At 48.5% G+C, this 23,815-nt stretch overlaps 1 protein-coding gene across 6 annotated transcripts in view; it reads left to right on the forward strand.

The window, feature by feature from the left end:
- Window positions 1-23,815, forward strand: part of d4 (double PHD fingers d4) — a 238,169-nt gene that overhangs the window by 138,750 nt on the left and 75,604 nt on the right. For all 6 annotated transcript variants that reach the window (XR_012829468.1, XR_012829470.1, XM_075698246.1 and 3 more), the window contains exon 6: window positions 2,950-3,301. Coding sequence is in view for 4 of the 6 variants with exons in the window: in XM_075698246.1 (XP_075554361.1) it covers window positions 2,950-3,301 (352 nt within the window). In the remaining 2 variants the exon portion in view is untranslated. The remainder of the gene's footprint in view (window positions 1-2,949; window positions 3,302-23,815) is intronic.

Below are 23,815 nucleotides of genomic sequence, written 5' to 3' on the forward strand. Positions count from 1 at the left end.
AGAGCCTAATTCGGTCTCGATTGGATTATGGTGCCGTTGTGTATAACTCTGCCGCCCCGAGCGCGCTAAAGATGTTAGACCCAGTCCACCATCTGGGAATCCGACTGGCCACTGGCGCTTTCAGAACGAGTCCCATACAAAGTCTATATGTGGAATCAAATGAATGGTCTCTCCACCTACAGAGATCATACATTAGCTTTACATATTTCCTTAAAGTACGCTACAATCCTGAACATCCATGTTTTCATAACATTACCGATATGACGTGCGCTACACTTTTCAGCAATCGTCCCTCCATAAGACAGCCTTTCTCGCTGCGTGTGAAGCAACTTAGCGATGAAATGCATGTCCCGCTCCTCGAGCATCGCCTAATGCACTTAACCAAGCTCTTACCTCCTTGGGAGTGGCAGGTGATACAATGTGACATATCCTTTATAAAAGTTACAAAGCACGCTCCTGAGGCTGAAATCCGAGTGCATTTCCTAGAACTCCAGCACAAGCACTCCTGCGCAGAGTTCTACACAGACGCTTCGAAGTCAAATGCCGGGGTATCCTATGCAGCCGTCGGCCCATCGTTTTCGGAATCCGATGTACTGCATCCGGAAACAAGTATCTTTACGGCCGAGGCCTACGCACTACTCTCTGCTGTAAAGCACATAAGAAAATCGAAACTTCCAAAAGCAGCGATCTATACAGACTCTCTCAGCGTCGTGAAGGCCTTAATGTCACTCAGCAAACATAAAAATCCCGTATTCAATGAACTGTATTCGGTATTGTGTAAAGCGTACTCATCTAACCAGAACATCATAATATGCTGGGTACCTGGCCATAGAGGTATCGAGGGCAATGTACTGGCTGATAAAATGGCCACATCACTCACATCACTAAACACATCTTCTGCAGTTGCTGTCGCGTTCACAGATCTCAAGCCTTTCTTGCGTAAGAAACTGCGACAATACTGGCAACGCATGTGGAACGCAGAAATAAACAATAAACTGCACGTTATAAAACCACAGCTAGGTTTTTGGCCCTTCCCATCAAAATCACGGCGAACAGATGTCCTATTCTGCCGCCTCAGAATAGGGCACACATTTGGTACACACAATTTTCTTCTTACTGGAAACGAACCGCCAACCTGTGGTCGATGTGGTGAGAGGCTGACCGTCCTCCACGTCCTCTTGGAGTGTCGCGAAGCCGAACCTGAAAGAAAGAAGCATTTTCCTCTTGCATATCGTCATTGCATACCTCTTCACCCAGCAATGTTTCTTGGTAAGGAACCGCTTTTTAACACCAAGGCAGTCCTCGACTTCTTAAAGGATGTAGTTCTACACGTTATAAGCCCAATAAATTCGTAGAGCATCCTCGCTCCAGAGGATGCCGCTGCGATAATTGTTCTGAATAGCACATGCCTCCAGGCCCTTGTGTTTTCAAGGGCCCTATGGAAGCAGTAGTGCTCTAGCATTTCTTATAATCTGCTATATTTTACCTATCGTATCATTCTTTTTAAATACATCTAAATATTCATAGTACAAGTCATACGTCATCGCCATAATTTTATCATACAGATTTTACGCACTTTAGAGCGTATATTTTAAGGCCTCTTTACAGCCACCTCACACCAACGCCATAGTAAACATAAGTACACTGCAAACTCATTAGCACAGACATGGCGCTCTTTGGCCATAACTGGCCCTTGCGCCACAAAACGCCATACATCATCAATGCTAAGCAGTAAAACAATGCCTGCTGTGCAATACAACGCAATAGCACAATCCCACATTAGGACAGCAGCTACGACGAAAAAAACGCTAGTTGTCTGTAACTGAATGCCAGCGTAGCACCAACCTTTACAGTGAAAATACAGCTTTTAGAAGATGCAACTGCTGCTGTCAGTTGAAGGAAGTGCAGTCTCTGGCGGCCCATCCTTTGCGCTGTGAGTCGAAGCAGCTACGCAGTGCTCAGTCTACCCAGGACACAAGGGTTCAGCTGAGTGAATGTGCTCCTGGGTATTTCACTTACTGGATACTGCTGTTGGCTGCCTGCACAGTGAAAATACATCCGTGTGGCCGCAACTGCTGCTGTTGAGTGGTTAGGTATTCAGCTTGATTCGATTTGATGTTAGATTCGAGATCTACTATTCGATATTCGCACGCCTGTAGTTACATTGCCATTCTAGAAACCTCGCAACAATTGTTTCACGTAAAAAAAGAAGAAAATAACAATAAAAAATTAAATAAAAACACTGAAGAGTCCTCTAGCGCAACTAAAATCACTTACCCCCGAGCAGGGAGCTGTGATATTGTGTATGCCATCACCACCCTTTACTGCCGTCAGTCACTGAAACTGCGCCTGATGCCGGTATTATGGTTTCTAAGTGCAGGAACCGAGCCAAGGCAGAGTCAACAGTGCTAAAAAGGAAGGGAAAGAGCACGTCAAATCATAAAAACAATCTTGGGCCTCGTTTTCTGCTACTTGCAGTTTCATGAGCCAGCAAAATCAGTCCAGCATTGCACGATAACAAAACTACTGAAACACAAAAGTGCTGGCAGTGCAGAGAAGAGTGAAAATGAAACCTGGCGTCAAGAGCATCAGCAAAAAGTTGTTTTTTCTAAGAATAGGAGTAGACTAGTACCATTTTCTTCCAGCTTATAATGCAGTGCAATGATGTTTTTATTACTAGCCTATGACTAGTCGAGTACTAATAAAAAAATAATGAGGAGTCACTACATCATCAGACATTGTTCTGCTGGATTCTCACATCTTGTCCTGCATTTACCTAAATTTCTCGATTACTAAAGCTCCGTCTTGGAAGCCTTAGATGTTCTCAAGCATTAATCTACATCACTTTAGCTTGACTGAATATTTGTACAGCTTTGCCTGCTGCAGTGAATTCAAGCCTACAACCTGCGCAATGCGTAGTCGTCCCCTCTGAAGTGTCGTGTCTTGCAGGAGGACAGCGGTGGCTCGAGCAGTGCGCCTTCTGGTGGAGAGTTTGGCAGTGGCCGCGGTGGCGGCCCCGCCTCGGGCGACAGCCCCCTGGCTGGGCTGCGCAAGTTTCAGGACTCATTCCTCTCTTTCCTGAAGACCCCCCAGGGGGGTGCTGCCCCCCCTGCAGAGGAGGCGGGGGTGCCTGCCCCTTCCCAGCAGCCGCCCCCGCCGCCGCCGCAGGGCCGCAGCGCCAGCGGGAAGCCCCTGGCCAACCCGAGCCCCTACTGTGACTTCTGCCTGGGCGACAATGGCGAGAACAAAAAGACACGGCAGCCGGAGGAACTCGTCTCCTGCTCGGACTGTGGCCGCTCTGGTGAGTGCTAGTGGTTGGCCGGCCGTGCTGGACACTCAACTGGCTGGATTTATTCTCGGGTTACAATCGTCACTAGACGTCAGTAGTTGGGTCGACTATTCGAAGGCTTTTGGCCGTATTCCTACCCACGGGCTTCTTCAAAAATTGGCTAGCCTAGATATTGACCCAAATATTTTTCTACAGATGATGAATTTTCTTTCTCTTCGAATGCCACAACTCAACAACTAAAGCTCCTCTCTAGCCCATGTCATGTCTTGGGTACCCTCTGGCAGTGTGCTTTGATCTTTGCTTACTCGATTGTTGGCCGATGACTGTGTAATATACATTCGAACCTCGTTTAACGAAATAATAGATATAATGAAGTAAATGCAGTTGCCCTTGAAATTCCTATAAAGATCCATGTGTTTAAAGCCTAATTTTAATGAAGTGAAATTGTCCTGCCAATGGATATCATGAACTAGATTAGTCTCCGAAACCAAAAATTACCCGACCGCCGCCCACCAAGTACATCGCTTTCTGTGGGGTTGGGTGCTTGTTCGCCTCGGCAGCAGTTCAAAATTGCTGTGTCAAATATGCCATTGAGCAACGCTGGTCTCTCTAGGACTTAGAACGCTAATCGATTGGAATGATCGGTTGCCCAACATAGTTGCTTTTACTGGCATCCAAAAATTTAATGAGCTTAGCGATGCATTGCCTTGGCAAAGTGCATTTGTTTATTTATTTAGGAAAGTAAGGGCAGTCTTAATGCCATACTTTAGGCAGTACTAGGCAACACATTGGCAGTGAGGCAATACAGAACCTTTAGGTTTATAAAAGGAACAAGGTGAAATGTGGAGCTAACTAGATGCAGTGGAGGAAGGATCATCCGTTCAGAACAAAAGCGTCAATGAGATATAAACTAATACGAAGTAATATAATGCAGTCAGCATCTGTTAATTTGACTCTGACGGGACTGATGAAATTGAGCTAATTATACAATTTGCAATTGGTCGAAATAAACAAGATGCAGAAAAAACGCCAAAGTGCACCGTTGATTCATTTGGAATTATTTGCCCTACTCTAACACCGCCCCCAATCAAATGCGCTTACACTTTTTATGTGTCCTAAGTAATTAAATAATGTAGAAATCTAACATGCACGCGATTTTTAGCAATAAAGATTAATGCACAATGGCGGCCCGTGCCCTAAGGTCACCTTTGCCGCACATTTTTCTTTAAAATTCAGCTTGGGCACCATACGTTTGTGTCGTGTGTTAAAGCATGCAAATTTTGCGAAGGTGGTTTGGTTTCACGTGCAATTGCACCGGGCAGGCAATTCTCAGTTCAATTTTCTCTATTAAAAAAAAGCACATGTTAGAATCCAGTAAATACTGTTAACAAACACTGCGAACTATGGTTATTGCTTGCAAATCATCCGAGGGTGGGCAGAAAATAGGCCGTTTCAACGAGAGATGACATGTGTTCAATGCATTCACTGTCTGCTAAGCTCTGCTGGGACGGATGCTCCCATTAAAGGGGTCGCTATTGGGGTCAGTGTCAATGTATTGGGGTCACATGGTCAGGCCCATGTGTGCTGACTGGGCAAGTTTGAATGATCTGTCAAAGGCCGGTTTTAGCATCTAAATAACGAAAGTTTGAGCCCATAGAAGTGCATGGGTGCCGGCCGGGACCTTCGGCTGCGATCGAATCAACCGGAGTCGATTTAACGAAAGTCTGCTATACTACAGCAGTAGTAAATATCACTTATATAGTACACTGAGCAGTGAAAAAATAGCTATCGTACAGAAACCTAACGTCGAATACCATGTGAAACAACTGCATAAGATTATACTGAGAGACAAAAGCAGCAGCAAATACTATCTAAAAAGATAATGATGCCTAACACAATAGAGCACAAGTACACGAGAGTGTGGGATGTCATGTCTGCTGAAGGACGAATGCCAACATAAAAAACGTAACGTTCCTACATTCGACTAACGATGGCAGCAGACGGGCATACCAACGCTACGTTCATCCCAGTAGCGGAAGGTAGAAAGCGGTCTTTCTCAGCCAGGCAGCCTGTTTTTACAGCCACCGTCGGTGACGCATACCTCGGGTGACGTGGCGGTGGCGCTATGTTTTATTGACCATGCAGTTCAGCATGCAGCTGTGTTATGCTGGGCCAGATGATAAGAAGACGGAGGGTGCGCAGAAATATGCGCGGAGTGTGTCGCCACATCGCCCCCCCCCCCCCGCGGCGTGGAGAGCCATCAGGGCTTGTAAAAATCTGGGCAGCGTACCCGACATCTGCTGCGTGTAGTGACAGAAGCAGGCTGCGACGTCGGCGGTCGTGGATGGACATCTGTGGATGCACTGGTATTCCCTGGTTCGGCGGAATCGGTGTAGGCCGACTTCAGCCGGTCGATAGAGACGCGGACGGTGTTCCCTTTAATGCGCAGGGTGAGGGTTTTGTTGTCGCGACGGAGAACTGGGTAGGGTCCGCTGTAAGGTGGCGGTAAAGGCCGGCGGACGGTGTCGTCGCGGAGAAAAGTGTGCGAGCACGTTGCCAGATCCTTGAAGACAAAAAGGGCGGTCTTGCAGTGGTGAGCTGCAGGTGACGGGCGGAGGGCAGCGACGGTGCGTCGGAGCCGGGCGATGAAATCGGTGGGATCTGACGTCGCGGTGGTGCATGGCGGTGCAGCAAGAAATTCGCCTGGGAGACGGAGGGGTTCCCCGTAGACGAGCTCTGCGGGTGTAGCCAGAATGTCGGGCTTGAAGGTGGCGCGAAGACCTAGGCTGACGGCTGGGATGGCTTCAGGCCAGGTTGAGTCCGCGTGGCACATGATGGCTGCTTTGAACTGTCGGTGGACACGCTCGATCATCCCGTTGGTGCATGGGTGGTAGCTGGTGGTCCGTGAGCGTTCGAACCCGATGGTCAGCCCGAGCAGCCGGAAAAGGTGCGATTCGAACTGTCGTCCTAAGTCGGTGCTGACACGGTGAGGGGGCCCGAAGCAGGCAATCCAGCCGGCGAAGAAGGCCGAGGCGACCTCTTCTGCAATGATTCCCTCGAGAGGCCATGCCTCAGGCCATCAGGTGTACCGATTGATGGCGGTGAGGCAGTAGCGATAGCGTCCAGCTGTAGGCAAGGGCCCTATGATATCAAGGTGGACGTGTTGAAATCGACCAGAGGTCTGGGGGAATGCGCCGAGTGGTGAAGTGACATGCCTGGTGACTTTAGCGCGCTGGCATTGAATGCAGGAGCGCGCCCAGGTGCGGCAATCCCACTGCATGGAGGGCCAGACATAGCGGTCGGCCACGAGGCGTGCAGAGGCGCGTATGCCGGGATGGCTGAGGTTATGTAGCTGGTTAAAGAGGCCACGGCGATGGGAAAGGGGCACGTAAGGCCTGCTTCTTGCTGTTGATATGTCGCAGTAGATAGTTGTTGTCGATTCAGGTATGGGGACTTGCTGCAGCTGTAGCGAGGACCCGCCCTTAAGAAGCTCCTGCAGTTCGGCGTTCGTAGTCTGAGCCTTGGCGAGGACATCAGCTGTTATCTGCGAAGGGCTAATAGCTGCCACGTGTGAAAGCGCGGCGGTGACCACGTTGTCCTTCCCGCTGACATGTTGGATGTCGGTAGTAAACTGAGCAATGAACGAGAGCTGGTTCTGCTGGACTGGTGGGAGTTTGTCACGGCGTTGAGAGAAGGCATAGGTCAGAGGTTTATGGTCGGTGTAGATAGTGCAGTGCTGTGCTTCGAGAATCTGGCGAAAGTGCTGAACTGCTTCGTATATCGCCAGAAGTTCTCTGTAGTAAGCTGGCGAACTCGACGGGGTGGGGCTCGTGGTTTCGTCGATGGGACTGGCCGCAGAGGGGGTCGTTTTGCGAGCTGAGAGTTTCTTGGAGAAGAGCGCCAAGGGATGCCAGGTGTCGTCTATGCGCTGCATCAGGGCGGCGCCTACGGCAATACTAGAGCCGTCCGGGAAGAGCCCCAAGGGAGCGTCTGGCACAGGATGGGAGAGAAAGGTGGCGGTGCAAAGAGCAGCTTTGCATTTTTCGAAAAGTTGCGTTAAAGCCGGTGTCCACGTGGCGGGTTGGTTTCCTCGTAGACCAGCCAAGGCATCATGGAGGGGAGCCTGGTACTCGGCTGCGTGTGGCAAGAAACGCCTGTAAAAGTTCAGCATGCCGAGGAAACGGCGAAGGTCTTTAGCGGTGGTTGGTTGAGTGTAATTTTGCATGTCTGAGATGCGTTGAGGTAAGGGTCGAGTTCCCTCTGATGAGACTTCATGGCCGAGGAATTTGACGACTGAAGCGCCGAGCGTGCTCTTAGGGACATTGACGAGTAAGCCGTCGTCATCGAGGCGTTGGAAAAGCAGACGAAGGTGCCTGTGGTGTTCGTCGGTGTTGCAGGAAACGACCAATATGTCAAGATAGACGAAGCAGAAGTCGAGGCCACGGACGACTTCGTCAATGAAGCGTTGAAAGGTTTGTCCGGCGTTCCACAGGCCAAAGCTCATGAAGGGAAACTCGAACAAGCCGAAAGGAGTAATGATTGCAGTTTTCCGGACGTCGTCTGGATTGACGGGTATCTGTGTGTATGCCTTGACCAAGTCTAGCACGGAGAAAACGTGGCAGCCAGAAATGCAATGGGCGAAGTCCTGTATATGGTGAACGGGGTACCTGTCCGGAATGGTGCGGGCGTTGAGGGCACGGTAGTCCCCACAGGGCCGCCAGCCTTCGGTCTTCTTCGGGACGAGGTGAAGTGGCGAGGCCCATGGGCCGTCGGAGGGGCAGGCGATTCCCTCCCGGAGCATGGCTTCGAACTCTGCTTTGGCTATGCGCATGCAGTCCGGGGCAAGGCGACAGGTGCGACCGAAAACCGGGGGGCCTGGGGTGGTCCGGATGTAGTGCACAGTGGTGTGTTGCACATCACGTGGCAACCCGCTGGGGCCCGTCAAACCGGGTAATTCGGCGAGGATGGCGTGGTACGGTGAATTATGTTCGACACTGAGTAGCTTGATGCTTGGCTGGTGGGTAGTCGTTCGCTGTTTTGGCGCGGAATGTCCCGTTGTCGCGTCGATGAGACGGTCGTGGCGGCAGTCCGGAAGGAGGGTGTAATGCGCCAAAAAGTCTGAGCCGATGATTGGCTCGGTGACGTCGGCGATGACAAAATTCCAATGAAGGTCACGGCGTAGGTTTTTGAGCTGGACGTGCAGGCAGAGCGAGCCGTAAGTTTTGATTGTGGACTGGTTTGCCGTGCTGAGCTCGAAAGACGTAGAAGGATGGGGACCTTGCAGATGGGCTCGCGGGTAGCAGCAAATGTCAGAACCGCTGTCGACAAGGAACCGCTGCTTCGTAATTTGGTAGGTGACGAAGATGCAACGGCCTCCAAGTTGGCAGCTCGCTGCCGTGGCTACGAGCTGCCGTTGGCGTTTCCCTGATTTCTAGCGGAGCAGAGTGGTCGACATTGTCGTGCTCTGTCCCCAAAGCGTCGATGGTAGTAGCATCGGTCGTCGTCACCAGGCTGCTGTGAAGGGGTAGTGTTCTGGCCACGGCTTTGCGAGGGGCGCGTCGGCAAGTGTTGATCCAATCGTCGTTGAATGGAGCTGAGCTGTCGGTTGATATCGTCTATACGGAGCGCAAGCTCCATGGTGTTCAGCGGTGCGGCGACAGCCTGAACAGTGGTGACAACGGCGGCACAGAGACCTCGATGACACGATTAGCGATCCCGGCAAATTGGTCGAGAGGTAGCGTAAGATGAGCCTGCAGAATTCCCTGGACGTGTGCTGGAAGTCGTTGAAGCCAAAGAGTTCGCAGTAACGAATCCTGGACTTCCATGTTGCCCGCGAGAGCACGCATGTGGCGGAGGAGCTGCGAAGGCTTGCACTCGGCAAGTTCTGCGGACGGAAGTTGTCGCACCTTCTGGTCTTCTGAGAGTGACAGGGGCGAATGAGTTCAGTCTTCAGGTGATCGTAAAGGTAGGCCGTTGGTGGGTTGGCAAGGATATCCCGGACCTCGCTGGCGTAGCGGGCATCGAGGTGGGCGACGACACAGTCGTAGCGGGTCCGGTCTTGCGTGATGTGCGCGAGGGAGAACTGGGCCTCAACTTGGGCGAACCATACCTCGGGTGAGTCGGCCCAAAACAGCGGAAGCTTTACAGCGACACGCCAGACGCCGTGCGGGGCAGCGTGCGGGATGCCATCTGCCAGGGTTGTGACGTCCTCGGCGGAGCCGGCAAGATGCTGCTGCACGGAACCATTGAGCTGGTCGTGCCGTTCCTGAAGCTGTTGTTCTTGCCTCTGGATCACCTCTTGCTGCGTGTGAAGCTGTCTGTTGAGAAGTTCTAGCTGCCGTTGAAGGGCGTCTTATTCGTCCATGGTGATACGTTGTTTTTCGTTGTCCGGGTCACCAGATGTGGGATGTCATGTCTGCCGAAGGACGAATCCCAACATAAAAACGTAACGTTTCTTTATTCGACTAACGATGGCAGCAGACAGGCATACCAACGCTATGTTCGTCCCAGTAGCGGAAGGTAGAAAGCGGTCTTTCTCAGCCAGGCAGCCTGTTTTTATAGCCACCGTCGGTGACGCATACCTCGGGTGACGTGGCGGTGGCGCTATGTTTTATCGACCATGCAGTCCAGCGTGCAGCTGTGTTACGCTGGGCCAGATGATAAGAAGACGGAAGGTGCGCAGAAATATGCGCGGAGTGTGTCACCACAAGAGCATGTCAGGCTACAAAAGTGACGACAAATCCAGTCATGAATGAAATACTTACTTTATGTACAAGATCAGAACAAATCGCAATTTAAAATAAAAGAAAAGAGAAGTGCCACTGAAATAGCGCAAGCAACACACGAGCGAGAAAAAAAGGAATACCTGTGTCACGGTTGTTCGTCACTTACGTCTGTGTGCAATCAAGTGAACGTCAGAGATTCACGGACAGACGTAAACCAACATTTATCAAAGATGCTAGAAGTGAAACAAAACAAGCAGTAAACACATAGTACAGAACAAAAGTCACTAAAACAAACATATGTCTACATTAAGTCCTACGTGCAGCGTTCAAGAAAGGAGTGAAAACGTCTCACATATTCAGTTCCAATGGTGACGACGATCGGCGGTAGAACTGTCGTGACAATTCTAGTTGGAGGAAAGCCAAGGCATGATGACTCTTGTGGGAGGCAAGCCAAGGTACGATGACGACACCGGTCGTCAGATGAGGCAGGCGACGGGCCCCGGCTGCATTACCGCGCACTCAAACGGGTGTCGGGCAGGTGGCTTGCACCGCCACACTTCCACATGGCACCTCGAGCGAGAGACAGCCTCAAAGCAAGGGCCTTGGTTATGCCTCAATTAATCCTCATCCTGGATACAGCCTTACGCTGCTCCGACATGGTCCGCGCTACGAGCAGGCAACAGCCTGCTTGCTTCAAACAGCGCCACACCAGGCGCCACTCTGCGTTGGCACCAACAGGCAGGTGCGTCCTCAGGGCCACTTCGGGTACTGCAGCAGGAGCTCCCGGAACAGCGCACTGGTCCTGCATCTTCCAAAATCACGAGCGCGCCTCGCCTGCTCGTTCGGCACTCGCTTCTTCTTCTTCCTTTTCCCATTTTCAATTTTCTCGATGCTGCCAAACGCGCAAGCTGCCCCTGGCTCGCCTTCTGGTTCTTCTTTCTTTATCCTTTTCGACACAAGTTCTCACAAAGTCCACGTTCACACAAATTAAATAAAATTAAGTCCTGGCACTACAACCTGTATACATGAGTATAGCAAAGGTGTTGGGTTACCTTTTTAGGGTAGGACGAATGCATTTTCCGGTGGCTGATAGGTTTGATGTACAGTCGAGTCCCGATAATTCGAAGCCGCTTAATTGGAATTTTCGGTTAATTAGAAGTGAAGTGCTGGTCCCGTCAGTTTTGCATGTAATCCTATAGAAGAAATCGCTCGATAATTCGAAGTCCTCATCCAGTAATATTGTTTAATTGGAAGTTAATTTTCAGCCGGGATCCTCGAGGTGACCGTCATTCTTTGGTAGAATGTGCAATTTTTAAAGTGTTGCACCAGTTCCGTGCTCCGCGTTGGTGTCATCGCCACCGCAGCCGCCCGCAACGCCATCCTTCTCGGAGCGGCGCGATTATTCATTGCTACGGCTGCCGTGGCCTCCGCGATCAACTCCGGCGGGAGGCGAAGCGGCTCCCGCCGGAAGCCACGCCCGGCCGCCGCGCGTGGCCGGAGCTGATCGCGGAGGCCACGCGGGTGCCATAGGTGCACGCAGCGCTGCATACTGGCAGTGGCAAGATTGTGCGAGATTGGTCTTGCAGCGTGCGCAGCGTTACGTCGAGGCGTGTGTTGGTCGAGCGCATTTGTGCGGGAAGCTCGTAGGCTAGTTTGTTCCACGAGTGATTCGGAATTGACTGTACCTAGTCGCGCAGTTTATAGCCATGGCAAACCGTGGCTCTTATCGCACGCTCGACCTGGCAACGAAAGTCGAGGTTTTGAAGGAAGTTGAGAAGGGAGGTGCCGCCAAACAAGACATAGCGCGGAAGTACGGGATCAAGCCGAACACGCTCTCTAACTACATCAAGAACAAGCACACAATAATGGATGCATTTGAGAACGACAAGTTCAAGACTTCTCGGAAGCGAATGCGCACCGGCGCTTACCCAGAGTTGGAGAAGGCTCTGCTGGTTTGGATTAGGGAGGTCAGGAGCAACAAACTTCCTCTCAGCGGAGATATCGTTGCGATGAAAGCCCGAACGCTTGCAGCAATGTTGGGGATCGAGGACTTCGTTTCGTCAGACGAATGGCTGACGCGCTTTAAAGATCGCCATGACCTGGTTTTCAAGAGCGTGTGTGGTGAAAAGGCGTCCGTTAACCAGGAAACATGCGCCACGTGGAAGGACGGAAAGCTGCGTGAATATCTCGCCGAATACAGACCGGAAGACATCTTCAATGCAGATGAGACTGCACTCTTCTATCGGCTTCTACCAGAGAAGACCCTGACATTCAAGGACGACGACTGTGCTGGGGGCAAACACAGCAAGGAGAGAGTGTCAGTGCTGATCGCGGCAAACATGACTGGCACGGAACGATGTCGGTTACTTGTGATCGGGAAAGCCGCGAAGCTGAGATGTTTTAAAGGCGTGAAGACGCTGCCTGTGGACTATGAGGCGAACAAAAAAGCGTGGATGACGGCCGAAATCTTCAAGAGCTGGATAAGCAAATTGGACCGCAAGTTTGCTGCTTCGAACCGCAAGGTGTTGTTCCTTGTCGATCACTGCAGTGCTCACGTGAATGTGCCAGCCTTGAGTGCAATTCGCCTCGCATTTTTGCCTGCAAACACAACGGCTGTTTTGCAGCCAATGGACCAAGGCATCATCAAGAATGTTAAAGTCCTGTACAGGCGGCACCTCCTCGAGCGCATGATTTTGTGTATGGATAGCTCCACAAAGTATGAGGTGAGCCTGCTTAGTGCCATCCACATGTTGGCGCGAGCATGGGATCGTGTGAAGCAAGAAACAATCGCAAACTGCTTCAGGGCTTGCGGTTTTGTGGCAGCTTCTTCGGAGGATGCCTCTGAAATTTCAGCGGAGGAAGCGTCAACAAGCGAGCTTGACGGCACTGATTTTGGTGATGCTCTCGGGGACGTCAATTTTGAAGATTACGTCGCCGTAGACAAGGTGGTCGAAACATGCGGTGCGCTGACGGATAGCAAAATTGTAGAGATTATTCAGCCCCAGGAAGCGACCCAGGAAAGCGACGATGACGTTGAAGGCGAGCCGCAACCTAAGGCTGCCGATGTAGCTGCAAGCCTTGCTCTTGCGGAGCGCTTCTTTGCCGCTGAAGCTAACGCGGAAGGAGCGTTCCGCCACATCTACAGCCTGCAGAACTTGCTTTCAGCAGCGCGATTCGGCAAGAAGAAGCAAAGCAAGATGACCGACTATTTTTCTTAGAGAAAATACTCGATTTCGCCACAATTAAAGTGCTGTTTTTTGTGTTTTGTGCTTAATTGGAAGTTCGTTTAATTCGAAGTTTTTTGCGGTCCCCGTGAACTTCGTATTAACGGGAGTCGACTGTACTTACTTTTGCCTGTTGCTAACTTACCGTGATATGCCAGATAAAATAGCCTCTAGATCCGTCTAGTTTGTAACATTTCCGAGTTTGTACTTTGCAAAAGAGCTGATGGAGATATGTTGCATTAGTAGATGTTAAACACCCTTTCCCTGTTTAACTATGTTCACTTGTGTGCACAGGCCCCAAGTAACTGACGCACATTTCAGTATTGGTATTACATTCGCCGACCGTTTATTTGGACCTCACGGGGACTGCAGAAATGTCCGAACAAACAGATGTTTGAAAAAGCTGATTAAGAAAAAAAAAGAAATCCTTTATTTCCACGCCTTTATTCGGGCTCGGCAGTAGGCTTGTAGAAATCGTGAATGCATCATTGCATGCTGTTCCGTTTACGTGCAATCAAATAAGCCTGAATCTTGGAGAGGGTCATACGGTCACTATAGGCGGCTGAAAGCACATTCACTGCTTGTACATGCTCCGCATGTGATGGCAGCGTAGCACATGGTCCGTCATCTTCCGACTTGGAGTCATCGTCTGGCGGTGCAGCAGAAACCCGACGAATGATCTTGCCCTTGTCGAGTTCTGCGCATGTCAGTACAGCAGTGTCAGCACCTGTGAAACTGTCAAATGACACGATGTGCGGAATCGCAATGCAACTGTCGGCGCCATTAGACACTTGACGTGATGTTTCCGTATGCCGCGTTGGATCACCGCAACCTCGACACATCATAAAAAGCAAACACCACCATGCCGTCACGCTGACACCAGTCGCACAAACGAAAAATGTGGCCTACTCGCAGCGTCGTGCATGAAGAAAGAAACAAATCAGCTGCTGGATTGTGTTGACATGGCTTACTAAGCTGAGACCGGAACTGCTGTGGCCATGAACCAGGCAGAAACGTTGATGATGAGCGGGGATTTGCAGTAGCGCCACTTCGTGGGGCAGCAAGGAAGCTAGGAAGAAAAATAACGTTCAGCAAGTCGAACTGTGCACCGGTCAGAGTCGGTGCATGGTGCTCTCGATCGAGTTAGCTCAAGGAGTATCCGAAAAACCAGACGAGAGGTTGCAAGGTGTCCAAACATTTGGCAGTCGTTATACATTATGGTCTATGGGGAGAATGGCGGTGCCGTGAAGCAGACCGAATAATTGAGCATGTCCGAATTTTTCAAGTCTGAAAAATCGGTCGGCGACTGTACAGACATCTTATGGGTGATCTTATAGTTCATGGGTTGCTTTAGCTAGCGTCCTTCCCACGGTGTACGAATATTATGAGAGGTGTGCGAACGGCGACGCCTCGCTGTGCTGAGGGCGCGTCGACAACTTGCGTGCGCTTCTGCCATCCTCCGAGTGACGGCGCTTTATGTTCGGGGGCTACCAGCTCGTTCTAAAGGGTGAAGCCTCATCGACATCACAGCATCGTTCGCGTTCGTCGCACGCAGTTGCGAGCACTTCTATGCTTTGCGCTGGTATACGTGTGTCGTTTCTGCACGGTTTCTTGCGGTGTGAATTGTTTTGCGAACCTGTTCACCCATTTATTTCTCACCATGACAACAAGCGCGAACGAGACCAAACCAACCAAACAAGTGCGAGCGGCGCGAGCAGACAACAGTACAAAACGAGTGGTCGGGCGGGTCTGCACAACACCAGTTTCCCGTGCACATGTCACCGAAGGGGCCGCTCTCATTGGTCTCCACCTATCGTGACTCGCGCCTTCGATCTCCCGCTCTGCGTTCGCTCTTTCATCTTTCGCTGTGTTCGTTTGCTTGTGGCCCCCCACACGATACGCGCCATCTTACGGAAACTGCCCGAAGCACACGCAAGACCAGTGTGCTGGAACGGGCGCTGTTCACACACCTCCCGTACTATTCTTACGCTGTGGTCCTTCCTAAGTATCCCAAGTTTTCTCGAAGCCCTTTTTTCAGTATATGCCATGCGTTTATTCCATGTTAAATCAGATGTGATGACAAGGCTTAAGTATGTATGTGCTGAAACAAAAGACAAGTAATGATTGCCCAGTTTGTACTGGAATTTTAAGGGGCCTTTCTTACGAGTTACAGTCATCTCTACAGTTATTCCTGCGTCCCAACTTACTCCATCCAGGAGATGGCTTCATTCCCGAATACTCAGCGTATTTTTCGTGCTTGTTAGACATTACTGCATTGGTGGATGTGTTTTCAGCAGAGGTAGGCGACTCCTTTAGTTGCATTTACGATTTTAAGGAGAATTAGATTTTTTCATCATTACAACTTTTCAAAATAACAAACGATTTTTAGTGGTGTCTTGAAATTCGTTGCATCGAGATTTGACTATATCTCTCTTGCTACAGTAAAAAAGGAAGCAAGGGCACGTAGACATTTGGTTTGTAGGTTTTCTTATTTCTGTAAACTTTAAATAGACTACTGAAGCAACAGATCCAACAAATAACTGCTGTAGCCTTGAATAATTCTCAAAGTCACGTCTTTCGGTGAGTGACATTTCAGTAATGCGAATTACCGTAGGCGCACTTTTCGTCCAGCTGGGAGTGTGGCAAGAAGGGCACGCACCGTTGGGTGTGAAATCTCATCTCTTCGTGTGGCACACAGCGGGTGCAGTACTTTGCAGGTCATCAGCAAACACACACGGCATCTGCTGCGCCTGTCCTTTAAGAAAGGCCAGGCCTGGTGAGGGGCCCTGCTTCGATCCATGCTAATGAAAAATCATTCTTTAATTATTGGTTCTAGCTTGATAAGCAGCTTATGGTGTGAAATGCGATCAAATGCATTTTCAAAGTCTTAAAACCAAGACGTGGCTCTGTTTGTCTAAACCAATGGCACGGTTGTGAGAAGTTCCAAGTGGTTGCGTAGTTGTCGTTAGCACGTCGAAACCAATGCTGCTTACTGTTGATTGATTTTATTTTTATTTATTTATTGCATACTGGAGACCACAACAGGGTCCAAGCAGGACAAGCACCGAGTCTGTATCCACCGACTCTGTATTTTTGGAGTCCGAAAAATCTGTTCATGATGGCATTGTTTATAACGAGTTTAGGCACTGGCTTTTACTTATCGAAGATACCTCCGAAATTTGGCCGGAGACAAAGAAAGAAACCTTTTAAGTGCACATTCTGGTAGCGATCTTTAGCACCAGCAGTGCTATCTTTCAGCTGTGATCTCACCACAGAATTCTAATCATTCGCCAATGCCACATTTAGTTGCTAATATTTTTGTTTTGCTTTTTTTTCACTCTTCGTCCAAAGCATACCATCTCTGTGGTTATCCGGGGGCTTGTGCTCAGTTATTTTTCGCTTGTGCGGTGCAAAGGCCCATATGCATTTAATGAGAGGTTTCTTGAAAAAAATCCACAGGTAGTCAACCAAATGCTCATCTGATTCAGAGAGAGAGAGACAAAGTATTAAAATGAGCTGTCTAGCATATCTAGAATATTAACATCACTTATAGGCTTATTAACATCAAGGATATAGGCAAATTTTATTGGCATTTACTTGACAGGCATAGTTTAATTGTATTCTAATATATTCAGTCTCATGGTCCACTATGCCCTCGAAGACATGAATACCGTCAAATCTCGATATAACGAGTCACACTGGACTGCTGAAAGTAGTTCGTTATTCTGAAAGGTTGTTATAGTGAAAGCCCCAGAATTAACCATTTCGCCCATGAACTCATCAGTTCATAATATGTCAGTACTTGTGTTATCCACGGAAACATTGATGTTAGTTCTAGGTGTCACGCACAACCGAAGCACAATAAGTGACGCACGCAAAGCAGACGCTGAGAAAAATATTGACAAAAAGGAAGCTCCATGTCGCATCCAAGGTGCAATGTTTGTTGTTGTTTGTATGTTTTTCACATTCTTTGCCGTGGACACTGCAACCGTCACTCGAGGCGGACACCTCAACTATTCCAAAATGCAAGCGTGTATAGACCACACCATCCATAAATTGCAAAGTGCGACCATAAATTGCAAAGTGCGACCGTGTGGCGTCCCCGCAAGTACGGAGCTTACATTTCTCTGCACGCATAGCTAGTACAGCCGCAGAAAGAAATGTGAAACAATGAGGCGTGCGTAGAAAGAATGGCAAAAAAAGGAAGAGAATGCGCCTCTGTTGCTAGGCGATACTTGCTTGGGCAGAGCATGCGCTCTCAAAACCGAATGCGTCGCCACCTCTGCAGTAGATGAAAAAAAAAATGGCTTGTTTGTTTTTATTGAATGCCGTCTCAGGTTTTCCGAACCCGTACGCCGCGGTGCCTGCTTTCTGTGCCTTGTCTTTTGCTAGCCTACTGTTTTGGCTGCCGTGAAGGATACATAGAAATATAGGAATCCCCAGATTTTGGAATATTAGTTTGTAGTACTGAAGCGTTAACATGACTCGGAAACTGAATAACATTCATTATTCTGAAATGTGTGGTACAGTAAAACCTTCTTAAACTGTACCCGCTTAAACAGTAGTTTCATTTTAAAAGTAGTAAAGTCAAATCCCCGACCCAGCGGCCATTGAATACAGTGTGTTTTGTATCCGCATGGACCATACCAGCTTATTGCGTACGTATAGGTTGACACATAGTGTTTCCACTTTTCGTCGCGCAAACACGGCTGTGTGTCATCTCCACTGGGCAACCTGGCACAACAACAAGCCTCAGAGATGAGAACAACGGCCTCCAAGTGCCCTGTGCGTTTGCGTGTGAAGTCACATCAACATCAGCATCATTTCAGCACCATGCCAGAGAGCGTTGTGGCGTCGTGCAAGCGAGGACTCGCATCATACCAAAGCTCGGATAAAAAAGACGCTGGGTGCTCAGCATAGAAGAAAAATGAGATATCGTCCATGCTATCGAACGTGACACGAAGAAGTCAGCGCTGGCATGCGACAGGGATCTACCGTTGACTACGGTGTGTGGCATTTGGACGGCGAAGAAGTTGCTCAGCAGCACTGCTGCGACCGTGAAGGGATGTCGGCTACGAGGCTCTGCTTTTCGCCATCGTTGCCTATGTTGTTGCCGAAGTGTCACCTAGCGACAGTGATGAGGACGACACGAAAGCGGCAGCACGGGCAATTCAGGCCCGACAGAGGCTGAATCTGCACGTTACGTCCCGCAATGAAAGAGGCACCCTGAGGCTTCTGCAGCGCTACCGCCCGTGGGCACGGAGAACATGCAACGCCAATGAGGAATCTGCCATGTGAGTGTCGGCTGAAAAGCTGGCTCGCAACTTCAGTAACTTTGAGGCCGCTGTCGTCGCTGCTAGGCCACTGCAGCATCAAATGAAAATAACACTTTTCTCGTGCGAAGTGAATAAGTACTGCATGTTTTTTCCGCTTTCATCGCACTCTCTCCGAGTTCCGTTTTTGACAGGTAAGTGGCCGATCTCATGCTATTTCGGTTAAGCAGTACTACCGTTTAGCACATACTTTTTTGGAGCTCCGGCCAACTACGGTTTAACGAGGTTTCACTGTATTCTGAAGTTCATAGTACTGAAATATTTTTACATTGAAGCCATAAGGAAGTCAGCATGAGATTTCTGAAAAGTCTGTCAATATGGTGTTTGCAGTAAATAGGTTTCACTATACAGTGAAACCTCATTAAACTGTAGTTGGCCAGAGCTCGGAAAAAGTACGTACTAAATGGTAGTACTGCTTAACCGAAATAGCATGAGATCGCCCACTTACTTGTCAAAAACGGAACTCGGAGAGATTGCGATGAAAGGGGAAAAACATGCAGTATTTATTTGCTTCGCGCAACAAACGTGTTAGTTTCGTTTGATGCCGCGGTGGCCTAGCAGCGACGACAGTGGCCTCAAACATGCTGAAGCTGCGAGCCAGCTTTTCAGCCAGCCCTCTCTTCTCGGCAAACACTCGCATGGCAGATTCTTCATTGGCGTTGCATATTCTCCGTGCACAGGCGTGGTAGCGTTGCACAAGTCACGGGGCACCTTTTCATTGCGGGGGGTGCTGTTCTCATCATGACGATTGCATTCATGACGTAACGCGCAGCTTCTGCCACTGTCAGGCCTGAATCGTTCGTGCTGTTGCTTTCCGTGTCGTCCTCATCACTGTCGCTAGTCGACACTTCGGCAACAACATAGGCAACGATGGCGAAAAGTCGAACCTCGTAGCCGACATCTCTTCACGGTCGCAGCAGTGCTGCCGAGCAACTTCTTCGCATTCTAAATGCCACACACCGTAGTCAACAGTAGATCCCTGTCACGTGCCAGCGCCAACTTCTTCGTGTCACATTCGATAGCACGAGCGATGTCAAATTTTTCTTCTATGCTGAGCACCCGGCATCTTTTTTATCCGAACTTTGGCAAGATGCGAGTCCTCGCTTGCACGACGCCATAACGCTCTCTGGCACAGCACCGAAATGATGTTGATGAGGCTTTACGAGCAAACGTACAGGGCGCTTGGAGGTCGTTGTGCCGATTTCTGAGGCTTGTTGTTCTGCCGGGCCGCCCGATGAAGACGACGCACTGCCATGTTTCCGTGACGAAAAGTGGAAACACTATACGTGTTAACCGGTCTGTACGCAATAAGCTGGTACGGTTTATGTGGATACAAAATACATTATGTTCAATGGCCACTGAGTCGAGGATTTGACTTTACTACTATTAAAACAAAACTATTGTTTAAGCGGATACGGTTTAATGAGGTTTTACAGTACTAGGATTTCACTCTAGGTTCTTCTGATTGAGAAAAGATCTAGGACAGATTGTTTGGCACTTTGAATGCGGGTATGTACCTTCACCAGTTGCGTTAAATCATGGAACAATAGAATGTCGAGAAAAAATTCAGCATCACTTCAGAGCACAGAGAGAAAATTGCTGGCCCAGTTCACATGGGGAACTTTAATGTCGCCAAGAAGCATCATATTACAGGATTGATTTCTAAATGTAAATAGGAAGTTACTAAGACCTTTGTAAAAGATTTTGTTGGAACTTGGAGGGGCCAATAGAAACCTCCAATTCTCAAAACACATTCGTCCATGGTGACTTTGATGACGACGCATTCAATTCCTGTGATGTCAGGCAGTCTCAGTACCTGTAACGGCTGATTGAACACGAACGCAACTCCACCATCCCCTGAATCTCTCATTTCTGTGGATGCAGAAATTACAGAAATTATAACCCAGGGGTACAATTTCAAAGTCACCAATGTTGGTGTTTAACCATGTTTCAGTTAGCAGTCGAACCTGGCTATATTGAACTCGCAAAAAAACTCCTATCAGTTCAATATAGGGCATAATTCGATATTAGCCTGCTAAGGAATTGGACGTCATAAAAGCACATACCATATATAAGATCACTTTATTCATGAAACTAGTAGCTTAGTTTTGCATGAAATAGTCCTGTATTTTCTTCTGCTTGGGCAATTTCGCTGCCTGCAACAGCACGCACTTCTCCACATTGTCTAAAGAGTCGGAGCAGCTGAGGCTGCAACCTTCCACCTTTGCGCAGAAGTGCCGAACTAGTGCAAGTGCGCCAATCACCTCGGAGGATGTGGGCAAAGGACCATCGTTGCTTTCCTCATTGTGCCCACTTTCACTTGTGCTCGGTACAATGTCGGCAATGTAGTCCTCGTTTTCGGGCTCTCCTGGGTTCACAACACCATCATCTGTATTCACAAACTCGTCGACCGTTGATTTGTCAACGGCTTCCGGAAATACTGACAGGTTGCTCTAATCTTCAGCAACATCTGCAACGGCGTCATCATACTCATCAGAAATTAGTCATCACTGGGCACGCAGAAGCTGGTATGTCTGAAGCAGTTTTAGATGAACCACTTGTACACGGCCGTGCGTACTCGTCGGGGTGCCCCGGGTACCGGGTACCGAGTTTGTCCACTTTAGCCCTAATCTGCCCCTATTCTTCAAGATTGTGTGAAGAGTGCTTCTCGAAATCTTTCACGCTGCGGGGACATCCGAATTCTCACCATGTTCAACTCGATTTATGATGTTGGGCTTCACAGCAAAAGGCAAATTCTGCTGCTTGATCACGGCAACACTGCCGGAGAAGGCCCACAAGGCGCAAACACAATGACCCAGAAAAGCAGCGAGACAACTTGCACTTGCACCATCTTGCACGGCGAGGGCACAAGAGCAGCATCTGATTGGCTGTCTGAGCAAGCGCTGCGGGCAGGCCAGGATCATTTTTTGCAGGGGGTATCGACGGCTCGTTCGAGGCAGCGCAGTCATGATAGGGAGAGCGATTGGATGGAGCCACGGCGGCAGGGAAACCCAGTAGCGAGAGGGAAAGCCAACTTCTGGGGGCACTTTTGCACTGCTTGACATTCAGTATATTGGGAGTCGCTGCTAATTTTGTTCGATGAAAGCGTAATTTTTGCTATATATACTATTGTAACTATACTGTGTTCAGAAATTGTTCGATATACAGAATAATTCGATGTAGACGCGTTCGATATAGTTGGGTTCGACTGTACTATAATTTACGTTTTGTGCCATGACAATACTCTTAACAACGCTGCGAGCATTTACATTCAAGCAAGTGAAACATCTTGCGCCACTGTTCTTTGGTCATTCCGTCCGCCTCGCTCTGCCACGGTCCCTCACCACTGATGCTCTTGACATTTGTTCATCATCCCATACAAACAATTCATTTTCAACCTTAGTGTTATCATACGCAAGCTGAACTTTCCTTCCCGATTTGCATAGCTCAGCGGCACCATCCTAAAGCTTCCTGGTGGTAGTGGAAAAGCCTTCAGACGTAGACATACGCATTCCTTTTAGTTTGAAAAAGTTTTTGAGTATGCTTATTTCTTGGTGATGGTCAGACAATCTCAGTATCACAGGGTGAGGTTTGTTTGGTTGACGATTGGTTTCCGATTGGTTGTTCGGTTTGATTGGACGATCAGTTGTTTGGTTGACGATTTGGTTGACGTTTGGTTTCCACCAAATGCACATCTAAGTTGAAGGAAAAAGCAGTCACAAAACACAAAGGCACAAGAAGAGAGGTTCACACCACAACGACTGTTGGTGTGAACCACTAGTCGACTGATTGTCCTTTGTGTTTTGTGACTGGTTTTTTTTCCTTCAACTATGTACCAACTGGCCCGAATTTCAACACTTGTGCACGTCTAAGCCCAACGTACTTTGAAAAAGATCAGTGATGACTTTATCATTGAGAGCATTCATTGTATTGTTTTCGCTTTCTGGAATGCCGAAAACAATGAGGTTATTGTCTCTCCTTCCATCCTTTAAATCTGCAAGCTTTCTTTCAAGGCACTGTATGCTTTTTCTATGCTTTCAACTTTTCTCCGTTTAGATTTGATAGCACCTAGCCTTTCTAGTATGCCTTTTTGACCATCAAGTAACTGCTTGAGTAGTTAAGTAATCAGCCCTGGTTTGGACTTGACATTCCCGCACTACGTCAGCAAAGACAAAACAAGATACCGTGCATGAAACAATAGTGCATGCAAGCAGTTTGGGCATTCTAACTGCTTAAAACAATGATCACTTGTTTTAAGTGCAGAATATTCATTGCTAAGCTGCAAAAAAATAGCAGTGTGTTTGCCATAACATTGTTCCAAGGCCAGCTTATGGGCCCACTGAACAGATGTTGGTGTAGCAGTTCTTTTATAGCGGTGGTTAATGCCATTGAGGCGCCATTGTGTGGTGCCATGGGATTCAGCATGTGTAGTTGCTGACCAGTATTCCACTTTTGATACAGAAACGCTGAAGGAATTTGCATCTTCCTCTGGCAGTTGTAGACAACACAGGTGGCAATGGGTTTGTCCGATGGGCTGTTCAATGGGCTGTTCCGAGGCTGGCTCAGGTTCCCACTGTGCATATTCAGCAAGATACTTGTACAAATTTATATTTCTGTGTCTGCCGTTTGCAATATACTTTCATCAGAATTTGACTGTTAATTAACTTGGAATCTCTTATTCAATTTTTGCTTGTTTTTCTAGTATATTGCTTTGCCTGTAAATATGTATCTATGTACGATTCCCCCTATGTAATACTCTCAGAAGAAGGCCTTCTGGCATAATTTGAAATTAATAATAATAATAATAATGATAATAATGAATGAAGAGGGGTAAGACACAATGTTGCCTTACATTGTGGGGATTAAAAGGTGAGGTAGTATGCAAGAAAGAGTTTGTTTCTTGGACCTTAATTCAAAAGCCAAGTGCCATAGTTCTAAGAATGGTAGGAATACCTAATGTATCCTTTGATGTATGTACGGCGGACTCTCTTTAAACCGAACCTCAAGGGACCAGAAAAATTGGTTCCATTTATCAGGAGTTCCATTTACTGAGAGACGACGCTGAATACAATCGCATGAATACAAAACCAGCCAACCATGAGGATGGTGTTCCATTTAAGAGGCAGTTACATTTAAGTGGTTTTCGTTTATCGAGATTCCACTGTACTTGTGAAGAATATGTGTGCATGAATATAATCTGACACGGGAGCTGTGACAACTGAGGAAAATTGTTAAAGAATGTAG

The sequence above is a fragment of the Dermacentor variabilis genome, chromosome 7, assembly GCF_050947875.1.
Source record: "Dermacentor variabilis isolate Ectoservices chromosome 7, ASM5094787v1, whole genome shotgun sequence".
In the NCBI taxonomy this organism is placed as follows: Eukaryota; Metazoa; Arthropoda; class Arachnida; order Ixodida; family Ixodidae; genus Dermacentor; species Dermacentor variabilis.